The sequence below is a fragment of the Propithecus coquereli genome, unplaced genomic scaffold (genome assembly GCF_000956105.1).
Source record: "Propithecus coquereli isolate 6110/MARCELLA unplaced genomic scaffold, Pcoq_1.0 Scaffold590, whole genome shotgun sequence".
In the NCBI taxonomy this organism is placed as follows: domain Eukaryota; kingdom Metazoa; phylum Chordata; class Mammalia; order Primates; family Indriidae; genus Propithecus; species Propithecus coquereli.
This window is the reverse complement of record NW_012151841.1, coordinates 450,679-462,971: the sequence shown is the minus strand read 5'-3', so window position 1 is coordinate 462,971 and position 12,293 is coordinate 450,679. Positions and strand designations below refer to the sequence as shown.

The 12,293-nt window shown below is 40.4% G+C and overlaps 1 protein-coding gene across 1 annotated transcript in view; it reads right to left on the bottom strand.

The window, feature by feature from the left end:
- Nucleotides 1-9,584: 9,584 nt before the first annotated feature.
- MROH8 (maestro heat-like repeat family member 8) overlaps nucleotides 9,585-12,293 on the bottom strand; it is a 34,594-nt gene continuing 31,885 nt past the window's right edge. Inside the window, exons 8-10 of the mRNA XM_012658938.1 lie at nucleotides 11,150-11,264; nucleotides 10,774-10,817; nucleotides 9,585-9,678 (exon numbers count right to left, since the gene is read on the bottom strand). Of these exons, the coding sequence (XP_012514392.1) occupies nucleotides 9,585-9,678; nucleotides 10,774-10,817; nucleotides 11,150-11,264 (253 nt within the window). The remainder of the gene's footprint in view (nucleotides 9,679-10,773; nucleotides 10,818-11,149; nucleotides 11,265-12,293) is intronic.

Genomic DNA, 12,293 nt, shown 5'->3' with positions numbered 1-12,293 from the left:
GCACTGAAGGCCATTATCTTAAGTGAAATAACTCAGACACAGAAAGACAAATACCGCATGTGCTCACTTATAAGCGGGAGCTAAATAATGTGTATACATGGAAGCAGAGTGGGAAATGATGGACAATGGAGACTCGTCCACGATGGACAGAGGTGGGTGGGTGGGCGTGGATCAATGACAAGAGGTTGCTTAGTGGGTGCAATGTGCATTACTTCAATGATGTGTGCACCGAAGGCCCTGTCTATACCACAAGGCAATCTATCAATGTGGCAAAATTGTACTTGTACCCCATGAATATATACAAACGAAAAATAAATGGGAAAAAATCAGTAATCTTTACCATTTGGACAGAAAAACACTTACAGGTATCTCATCATTGTTTTATTTTATTTTAATTATTTAATTATTTAATTTTCATTGTTTTATTTAATATTACTAGCAATATTGAATATTTTTTATTTATTGGCCATTTGTAATTATTCAATGAACTACTTATATTGTTTGCTGCTTTTCTTTTAGGAATTTACTAATTCGTTTTGAGGATATTAACCCTTTATCATGTTGCAAATATTTCCCCCATGTTATTGTTTGCTTTTCAATTCTGCCTTTCTTTCTTTTTTTCAAAGTTGATTTTTAAAATTTTTATGTAGACAAATCTATCATTCATTTATTTTATGGATCTGTCTTTGGTTCATACTTAGAAAGTCTCTCTTTTTTATTTGTAATTCTCCAAAGTTTCAAAAATGCTCAAGACCTCTTCGCAGTTTGGAGCTTTTTATTTTTTAAGTAGCACTTTGCCTTTAAATTCATCATGTTCATTTCCAAAATGTAATACTTCACTAGTTTCTAGTTTCTTTCACTTGCATTGAGATCTCTCTACATGTTCCACAGAACACATGGAAGAACAGACATCAGTTCTGGAATCCAAAGGAATTGAAGCTTATTTTGTCATGAAATTGGTTTAAATTGATATTTTTTTTTTTTTTTTTTTTTTTGAGACAGAGTCTCACTCTGTTGCCCTGGCTAGAGTGAGTGCCATGCCGTCAGCCTAGCTCACAGCAACCTCAAACTCCTGGGCTCAAGCGATCCGCCTGCCTCAGCCTCCCGAGCAGCTGGGACTACAGGCATGCGCCACCATGCCCGGCTAATTTTTTTTTTATATACATATTTTTAGTTGTCCAATTAATTTCTATTTTTAGTAGAGACGGGGTCTCGCTCTTGCTCAGGCTGGTCTCGAACTCCTGAGCTCAAACGATCCACCCGCCTTGGCCTCCCAGAGTGCTAGGATTACAAGCGTGAGCCACCGCGCCCGGCCTGGTTTAAATTGATATTTAAATTTTTGTTATTTTTTTGTTTAAATTTAGCTTAAAAATTACTCATGGTAAATGACATAAATTTGTTCAAAAAGAGTATTAGAATACCTTATTTCTAGGACAGAGAAGCCACTGCTAGGGAAAGAAGGGGATGGGATTATTTTATTAAGTTAAACCACATGAGATTACTGATATTTGACTGTTTCTGATTTACAAAATGGCAGTTTCATATGGTTTATCCTAATATACATGTACATAATTTTATATGTATATATTCTAGATCTTCCATATAGATAACTTTTGAATGGAAAAGAAACTTTGGTTCCTCAATGTTTTAGATTAGAAAATAATTTCCTTTTACTGAATCAGTAAACAGAATCAGCCACGTAGAATCCTACCACACAGAATAATCTACCTGTCTTTTTTTCTTTCTTTTTGCTTCGGATATCTGTGAGGAAGTGGGAAATTGTAGTGAAAAGTGGCATGATCATCCTTAAATAGGCTTTAGCGCCTAGCTGTTCTACCAGTTATATGTTTGTATTTTAGAAGTAATGAATTGTTCGGGATTTTTTTTTTTTTGTAAACAGGGTCTTGCTCTGTTGCCCAGGCTGGAGTGCAGTGGCATGATCACAGCTCACCACAGTCTTGAACGCCTGGGGTCAAGTGATGCTGCTGATTCAGCCTCCCTAATAGCTAGGATTATAGGTGCATGCCACCATGCCCAGCTGAGATATATATATATATTATATATATATATATATATTTTTTTTTTAATTTTGTAGAGACAGAGTCTCACTATGCTGCCCATGCTGGTCTTAAACTCATGGCCTTAAGCGATCCTCCTGCCTTGGCTTCCCAAAGTGCTGGGATTATAGGCATGAGCCACTGAATCTGGCCTGTTCAGGATTTTGATTTGGTTCTCAAAGTAATAATTTTAGATTGTGAGGCTTAGTATTTCATGTCATTTTCTAATTGTAGGACTACTTCTTAAGTGGGAATAAATAATTCTTTGAGCACTAAATTGTATAGCAGAGCTGTACAATAATAGAAAAATTTCACTCACTGACAATTCGGAAAACCATTTGCATGATGGTAGCCTCATATGACTTAAAAATCTCTGTTACCAAGTCCTGCCACCTTACAAATAACCACTTATAAAAAATAGTGCCGCAGTCATCTCTGTGGTACTTGCGAGGCATCATCATAATTTACTAAGATACTTAAGTTATTAAGTATGACATGTCTGATTTCCTTAAGTGCTAAGTTTGACAGTTTGATATCTCTGACATTTTATTTTGACACTTCTTGTCTTATTTTTATTGTGAAGGTACATCTTCAGTCTTTCAAATGTACATTTTGGCTTGTGATTATCTTTCAAATTTTTTTCTAAAGCAATTTTTGTAAAACCATGGATAAGTCAAAAATTCGTGTTATTTTTGAATATGAGTTTCATTGTGGAACCAATGCAGTGCAGACAGCTCAAAATATCAATGACGCATTTGGAAGGATGTGATTAATGAATGCATGGTATGTCAATGGTTTGAGATGTTCTGTTTTGGTGCTTTTAATCTTGAAAACGAGCCATGTGGGCAACCTGAGACTAAGGTGGATAATGATGAACTTAAAGCTGTAGTGGAAGTGAATCCATCTCAACCTATGCATGAATTAGCAGCAAGGTTTGATGTTACTATTCCAACAATATCGGACCATTTGAAACAAATCGTCAAGGTAAAGAAGCTGAATAGGTGGATTCTGCCTGAATTAAACGAGTACCAAAAGAGAAATCATCTCAAAGCTTGCCTTTCTTTGCTGTCATGACATAAAGAAGAGCCATTTCTACACTGTATTGTTACGTGTGATGAAAAATGGATTCTTTTTGATAATCACAAGTGTTCAGCACAAGGGTTGGATAAAGACGAAGTGCTAAAATACAGTCCAAGATCGAATATTCATCAAAAAAAGCTAATGGTGTTTGTTTGATGGTCCAGCACTGGTATTATCCACTACAGCTTCATGAAACCTGGTCAACCGATGACAGCAGATGTCTATTGCAACCAATTGGATGAGATGATGAAGAAGCTTGCTATGAAGCAGCTGAGATTGGTCAATAGAGACAGGCCAATCCTCTTGCAAGACAACGCTCGACCTCATGTCACACAAACAATGCTGCTCTAACTAGAGCAGCTTGACTTGGAAACTCTGTCATACACTGTATTCACCAGATCTTGCACCAACGGACTACCACTCCTTCCAGGCTTTGGACCATTTCTTGCAAGGAAAAATAGTCAATTCTCAACAAGTTGTGGAAAACACCTTTTGCAATTTCATCGCCATCACTCCCCAGGCTTCTTTGCTGCTGGCATAAATAAGCTACTGTTAAAATGGCAAAACTGTGTCGATAGTTTAGGTGCATATTTTGATTAATTGTACTGCTTCTTGTTTCAGATATAATAAAGCACACTTTTCTTTAGAAATCGGACATTTCATATTTAATAACTTACTATTATTTGTAGGTACTGTCTTATTTCCTGGCAGACAAGGTTCAAGAACTGTCCCTGAGATACTCATCAAAGCTGGTTTCCAGACAAATAGGGTCATGTCCTTTCCTAAAGGAGGAACTGGACTGGGATGAGACTGTCATTCAGCTGAAGTCTCCAAGGGCTTTATTGTTACGAAAGTCAGGCACTCCAGATCTCAAGAGTCTCAGCTCTGCTACGGAGCCTGCCCACAGTCACTGCCTCAGATACATTCCAAAATATGGATGTACCCCAAATTCAAGGACTATTACCACTTACCATCCTCTATCCAGTCAGTACCCTTCGTCCTGAGCTCACTGCAATCCGTGTACTTTGATAAGAGCCCTAAATGGAGGATAAAGTCAGTGAGTCTGTGATCTGGCTTTCACTATTGGAAATTAATACCTAATAAGAGTTTTTGTCATTGAAAAATCTATGCAGCTGGTAGAATTAGCCTTTTGATAATTAGGCAGATTCCCAAACTGGACTTCCAAGTACCTGGTAGTTACCTATAGGTACCATAGGCCCTTTCTCCTAGAAATATTTTCAAGGTCATCTTCATAAAGAATGGTGATACTTGAGAACACAATTTAGGAAAGTAGAGGACAAAAGTGACAGTGGAAATGAAAGGATTTTCTTTGTACCTACAAACATGACTGCTGATCTTCGGATGGGAAGTTTTGCATTCTTGGAGTACATCAATGTTTGGGCTAGGATGTTAATTTTCCCCTTGCATTTTCTTCCCTAATTGGGGAAAAAAGTAAGAGTGCAAAGCAGTGAAGTAGCAACACTATTTTCATCAGCCTCACCATAGTTTCTGGGGTCAGGGACTGTATCAGATATAGATTATAGCAGTACTTGAAATAACTGCAGTTGCTGAGTAAGTCTTATGTCACAATGACAAGCCCCTGGGCCAATTTAAATCCTCTGAATACCCCTTGTTTGCACCCACTCATGCCACATGTTGTACCTATAATGCTTCTAAAGCCACCCTGGATCCTCTGTATCTAAGCCTTTGTTCTGTAAGCTCCATCTTGAGCTCTGCTGCCCTATAAGCTCCTCCCCGACCACCTGCCTGCCTGAGCTAACCCTGCTCCGAGCATTTTGCAGGAGCACATATTATTTCCCACACTGAGTTTTTATTTAATTTTCCATGGAGGTTTTATCTCCCTTACTAGTTTTCAAGCTCCCCTCAGGAAGTTTTAATCCTTGGGTTCTCCATGGCCTATTGCACACTGGATTTGTTGTGCCTATTGGGTGAATGAATGCACCTCTCAGTGGATCTCATATAAGGACAGGCTCCTCAGGAATAGGAGCGGGGGAAACAGGAATTTGTTCTTATAGAACTTGTTTAATTAACATGGACAACTTGTAGTTTTATCTACTGACAGCACTAAATTTCCTGCTGTAAATACAGTTATCACTGCGTCAGCTATAGCTTTGGCTGCAGGTCAGAGAGATAACCCCTACTGGAAAGCCTAACACGAGGGAACTGCAAGGCTGATCAGAGGAACCTACTCTGGGTCCTAAACCGGCAATACGTATGGAAGATTCTCAGGAGCAGTCAGTCCTAGGGTCTTCATAGTAGAAGCCAAGTGGTTTTAGGGTCATTTTCTAGAAAACCATGGATGGGCATCCTGAGGTTATCCTGGCTCATGCTTGCCCCTGAGATCAGCCACAGTAGCCTTTGTCGAGTTTGTGAGGAGAAAGGATGCGATCTAGGTCTTGGTAAAGCCAGCGGCATGCTGCCATCATGCTGCATGACAGCCCTTGCTTGGGACTCCCTGAACATGCTCTGATAGAATAAATCAATCCACTATATTCAAGGAAAGGATTAGAGATAGCTGTATAGGCAACACATAACTCCATTTCAATTCAGTCCATTAATTATTTTTTGAGCATGTACTATCAGCTTGATCTTATAGCCTCTGACCCAGGTTAGTAGGGCTCCCAAGAACTCACCAGTCTTTTTTGTGAGTAAGCATGGTAATAGAAAGTAAGTTTGTGTAGCTTTTGATTTAAAGTGAAAAAAAAAAAATGAAAGTAAGTTTGTGACTCAAGTGGGAGGCAGCTATAGAAAAATAGGTCCACAATGCAAAACAGTTCCTAGATATCAACTGCTGATGTTGATAGGGATGGGACATGTTTCCTGTATGCCATGTTCTTTCATTAAAACCTATGTCAGAAAAAAATAAGTATGTCAGCATGTTAAAGAGTTAACAAAGCCATTATTGCACACATACGAAGAATTTACAGACTGCTCCAGCTTTAGTAGGTTTGATGTACCAGGGCTCTTTGCAGTATACTTCCTGGGGCAGCCTCCACTTCAGGAACTGGGCACATATAGTTAGGACTCGCCTGCTCTCCTGTGAAAAAGATCATCATAGATCAGCATTTTCAAACATTTTCTAGCTGAGGTAATCTTTCTTCAATAAAACTGATACTAAAGTCCAACTGATACAAAAGCTGATAAACTCAGAATTACCCTGGTTGAAGTGAGTGGAGGGGTGGAAAGGAACCAAAATCCTGCCCTCCTCCTCCCACTTCCCCAGTCCCTAAAGGGGATGTATAAAACCCCCAGCGTTCTGGGAGGATGTAGAAACCACTGGTCCTGGGCAAAAGTGACAGATGTCAGATGGAATCCCCAGATCAAAGGTTTGGGCAGGGATTCCCACCACCCCATGCTCTGGTGACAAGGCCCTCTCCCCTCCTTGCTGCTCCCATGTCATTTTTCTGTCACGGTACATAGGAAAGTACAGCTCCTGACTTCTCGCCCTTGTGGCATCTCTGGGTTGGAAGGAACTATAGAAAGTATCGATCCCTTCCTGATCCAGATACTTCAGCAAGATTTAGCCAAGTGGGCCTTTTCTCTAGTTCACTGCTCTCAGAATGCCTCCCATGCATCACATGACACTTCTGACGAGTCTCCAAGCCAGTATTTCGTCTCAGGTTCACTAAATATTTGTACCATAAAAATTCCTTTGGGGACTGACAGCAATACAAATTAGTTCAGTTGCTTGGTTTAGTAATTTATAAATATCTAGTAAAGTTAAAATACCCAGATATTCTACTTCTGGGTTTATGCCCCCAAGAAACTCTCATATATGTACACAAGGAAATATATACAAGAATGCTCATTGCAGCATTGTAATCATGAAAAACGGAAAACTATCTAAATGTCCAGGAATAGGATAATGGGATAAGTTGTAGATTATTCATACGATAGAATTCTACATAGCAATGAAAATAAATAAACTAGAGCTACACAACATGGATAAATCTCGTAAATATAATGTTAAACAAATAAAAAAGCAAGATGCTGAACAATTTGTAGAATGATACAACATATAAAGTTTTAAAACATGAAAAAATATTACCGCAGGAATGATGAAAATAAAATTCAGGATGATAGTTCTTGGGGAAATTTAATTGAAGATGGGTATATGATTTATTCCTGCTTTATTTCTTAGAGTGGGTGGTAGATATATGGGTGTGTATTATGTTTCTGTGCCACTGACTCCTAACTCATCTTACGTCAGACCCCCTCCTCTCTGCTTAGACTACTTTCTGAGGGGCCTGAAAAGACGCTAGAGGTTAAGGCTTGAAGGAAAATAAGCCCAGAGCCTTGGCTGCTCCAGGCCTTTCCTGACTGCTGAGGGCTGGCCAGGTGGGGATGGGGTGTCAATACCTCTGTATGTCTGTAACCCCTGCAGCGTATACTTCCCCATCACCTAATTGGGAAGCTCTGCCCTTTACTTTATTGGGGTCTAAAATATTTCATATTTATAGCTATAGAGCCATGAAACTTTCCTCATAACAAGGTGCCAGGGCCTACCTTAATCTTAAGTCCTGTTTCTACCTGAAACCTTGAGCTTTCATTTCTGTATGGGCAGGGGACAGGGAGGTGAGAGCTCTGGCATTTTCCCAGAATCCTTGAGGTCTGAACCTTCCTGGGTTGCTGCAGCTGGTGGTCATAGTTAGCACCTTGGAATGGACAGGCTTCTGAGGTGGGGGAACGTTACTAACGATGACAACATTCCAACCTCCCACCTACCACCTAGTTAAGATTTGGATGGCTTAAATGGAAAAACCACAACTCCTATGGCAAAAAACCTTGGAAGATCAAGGAGAGGTAAAGTCCTCTCCAGATTGTCAGAGAAGCTACTATCTCTGACTTAGCCCCAACACAAATCTCATGGTCTCAAGGCCATGAGGCAGTTCTTGAAGTGAGATAGAAATATAATAGTATATTATCATTGTCATCAACAAAAGAGCTTGTTGAGTTGGGTGGTATATGTAGGGCTCTGTGCCAGGCTGAATATCAGGAAAGGGGCTACAAAGAAGGGTAATATATCATTCTTATTCATAAAGGACTAAAATTAGCTATATAGAAATAAGAAGTAAGATTTTCCACACAATTCACTTAGGCAAAATAATTGAAAGGTAGCTCTGGGCCAGAGGGAATGGGGAATAAAGATGTTACTACAAAGTCCCTGCCCGCAAAGATATGAATGCTTATGTGCAGAGTTGGCTGGGGATTTGAAGTTATTCAGGACTAAAAGAAGTTAATAGTAGGTATCACCTCAGCGACTGCATCATTTTCATCCTGAGAGTACAAAAGAAGCGGGACCAAGCTGTCCAGGACTTGATTCTCTATATTCTTCTTATCTGAGTATTTCACAGACTTTATGGAAGCTCCAAAGAGAACCATGGAGGAACGATGAACATCAGGTCTCACCTATAAAAGGAGTATCCAAAGGGAAGCAACCCACTGAACATCTCCATGCTTAGCTTAGAATTCTGGGTGGTTGGAAAAGCCAGTCCTAACATTAGGCTACTTAGCTGTATGTAGCTGAGGGCAAGAAATCAAATATATGTGAAGGTAGTAAGACTTGCTACTTTGGCACTACTTGTTCTCTCACTCTATAAATGAGAAACGGGCACAGTCCCACTTGTAGTCCACAAAGCTTGCACCTGATTGTGATATTAACCATTCACACAGGCTGTTTTGCTGAAATTCAAAAGCCCAGCCTATCCCAGCCTTGGCATGTTTTACTCTTCCAAGGATGCTGGTCATTGTACTCCATGTATTTCCTTTTGAAAAATATATGGGATTTTGGACAAGGACATAAGTACACTACACCATCTTTTTTTGTTTGTTTGTTTGTTTTGAGACAGGGTCTCGCTCTGTCACCCAGGCTGCAGCATCATCACAGCTCACTGCAAACTCACACTCCTGGGCTCAAGGGATCCTCCTGCCTCAGCCTCCCGAGTAGCTGGGACTACAGGCATGTATGTGCCACCACGCCCAGCTAATTTTTTCTATTTTTTGTAGAATAGGTTCTGGCTATGTTGCTCAGGCTGGTCTCAAACTCCTGGCCTCAAGTGATCCTCCTGCCTTGGCCTCCCAAAGTGCTAGGATTACAGGTGTGAGCCACCACTCCCAATCACTCCACAATCTTGACCCAGTTCTGATCCTTGAAAAGAAAGACAATGTTTTCTCCTTCCCCATCCCACGAAGTAGGATAGTACCTTAGCAGGTTTCTATGTCTCAGTTTTTTATCTGAAAAAAACAATAATATCAGCCCTACCAATATCGCAGGTTACCTGGAAGGGTCTTAAGAGATTTGAAAATGCTCTGAAAGTAAAAGTCCTATATAAAATAGAGTGTACTTACGACCATACCAACTTTTGCTCCCTGTTATGCCAATTACCACCCTCCCCCTGAAAGTCTCTCCTCTCCCATTGTCTTACATCACCAAATAAGGAGAATAGAGTCCTCATCATGGTAGCCAGGGTAGTGAAATCCATTGTCCAGACAAGCCGCAGGAGTATCTGGATGGCCAACAAAACAATCTTCTCGTCGGCTTCATATAAGCTGTCTAAGATGCATGGCAACAGGCTCTTGATGTCTTCCGTCTGTGTATCCAAAGGGAATGCATCACCTCCTTTCCTGACAGCATGTCACCTGGTACCAAAGGGAGGGCTCCCTACCTTTACCCAGTACCTAGTGCTTACTGAATTTTTGGTAGGGCTGGCTAGTCCAGAATGGAGAAGAGGACATGACTGTCCTCTCTCAGTATTGGCAGGCCTGATATGTAGGGGAGAGCAGAGCTGTTGTGAGTTGCCTCACAGGGCAGAAGTGGGATCAGGCAGGAAGGATCTAGGGATGTGGGCCTGGGCTCACTGTAAGGAACAGTTCTCCTAATGATAAAAGTGGAACAGATATCTCAGGTCACAGTGAGTTCCCAAATATGGAAGGTATCCAAACAGAGGCTCAAAGATCCCTTGGCAGGAATTCAAGCAGAAATTGACTGAGGACCCTTAGAGGTCCTTCACATTCTGAACTGGGATTCTGCTCTTCTAAACTCATGAAAGGAAGCAGTCTCAGGGTTGTAAAATTTAAAACATTCATGTAAAAAAGTAAGTAGAATAAAGCAACAGATATTAATTGGATAATCAACCAGAATTAATATATATTAACATTTGTCATTTTTGCTTCAGATATACCCAAGGCATAAGGGGATACCTGAATGTTATCGAGGTTGTGATGATGATGAGCATACTTCTCACACAAATTTCAGGTACCAAATATTATGAATATATGTAACTCATAATTTTTATTTATTTTTTTAAATTTCATTAATTTTTAATAGTCAGTACTTGCATATTTCGTAGGTACAAATTCAAATGGTTCAAAAGGATGTGCGGCAAAAAAGACCTTCTCCCACCCACTCCTGTCCCCAGGCTACCCAATTTTCCTCCTCAGCTGTATCAGTTTCTTTGGTATCTTTTTGGGGTATTTTATTTGTGACTTAAGAATCAGTGGTCCAGGGGCCCCTCCTACCATCTCCTCGTGTCTGGCAAGATTGCACAGTCCCCTCAGGGCAAGAATCCTAAAAAGATTATTTCCATGGTGTAGCCACTTTTTCAAGCGGGCAATGGAGTATATGCCAGGCAGTCTTCTAGCCACCGGACTCTGGAGAAGCTGAAAGAACCCAGAAATCCGCCAAGGCAATTACCTTCAAGCCTCTTTTCATGAGGGGAGCTACCTTCCCACTAACTTAAAAATCCATATTTTCCTTTGAAATTTCTACAGTACAGCACATATACTACAGGGTGAAGCCCTATAGGCACACAAAGAATACTGAATAATGAATGTGTGGAAAGAAGAAGTTCAATAGGCTTGAATCCAGAAAATATTTCCATCCCACACCTGAAATGGATCTCAGCCTTTTATTTACTTGGATATAGCCTAGGAAGGCAGGTATTGCTTCCTATAAGGCTTCCTGAATCCAGCTTCTAAAGAATGAGTCTTACCTCCACAAAAAAGCCTGCAGATGTGAGTTTATGTTTATCATTCCCTCGGTTAAGAAGCGGGACTAACAAGTACATGACCTTACGTGCAAGGTGGTGATTTCTTTCCCGCAATGCACTGCAAAACAGAACACCAACAGAATGACTCTCAGAAATGCCTCCATACAGAGGGCATTTTCTCAGGGCTGGGGACCCTCTGAAGTTTTTGCCCAGCTTTGGTATACAGAAGGGTATGGCAGGGCCAGGATCTCTGAAAAATGTGCCGGGCATTATGGATATTTACCCACTCTATTATGAAAAAGTTATTCAACCTTAGTTGCTGTGATAACTAAAAGGGAAATAAATACCCCAAACAATGCCAATTTAGAGCAGGTGGGTATATGCATGACAAGGAAGCCTTACTTGGCAAGGAGAAATACTCCCTGAAGATGGCAATCTTTTCTTTCTAGAAGGGTCCACCCTTTATTCTTTTCCATGATGTTGAATTCCTGCCAGCACAATGTTCTGAGGAGGAGAGTCTTTATAGCCTGCATGGCAAAGCTGAATCAAACAAAACGGTATGGGTGAATTTAATAGGTCCCTCTAACTTCCAAGCACACAATCATCCTGCTCTCACTGAGGAGGGCCATGCATTGACAGCTGGATGGTAATTCTCTCCTTTCTAGATTTCCTAAAAGACTTAATACTCTGATAACTTGGAAGGCTCTTTATAGAAGTTCTCAGCATAAAGAAATCTAACTATTAATAGAATCCTATCTCCCCAGGAGTTTGGAAAGAAATCTATGATAAAACAAATGATCTGGGATGCTAAACAGACACACACTGCTATTTTTTTAAAGCTTTATTAAGATACCATTTATACAACATAAAATCTATCTCAACTGTTTTTAATTTTTATTTTTTTATAGAGGAGGGATCTTACTATGTTGCCCAGGCTGGTATCAAACTCCTGGCCTTAAGTGTTCCTCCCACCTCAGACTCCCAAAGTGTTAGCATTACAGGCATGAACTACCACACCCGGCCTCTCCACTGCTTTTTTTTTTTTTTTTGACACAGAGTCTCACTGTGTTGCCCGGGCTAGAGTGCCGTGGCATCATCCTAGCTCACAGCAACCTCAAATTCCTGGGCTCAAGTGATCCTCCTGCCT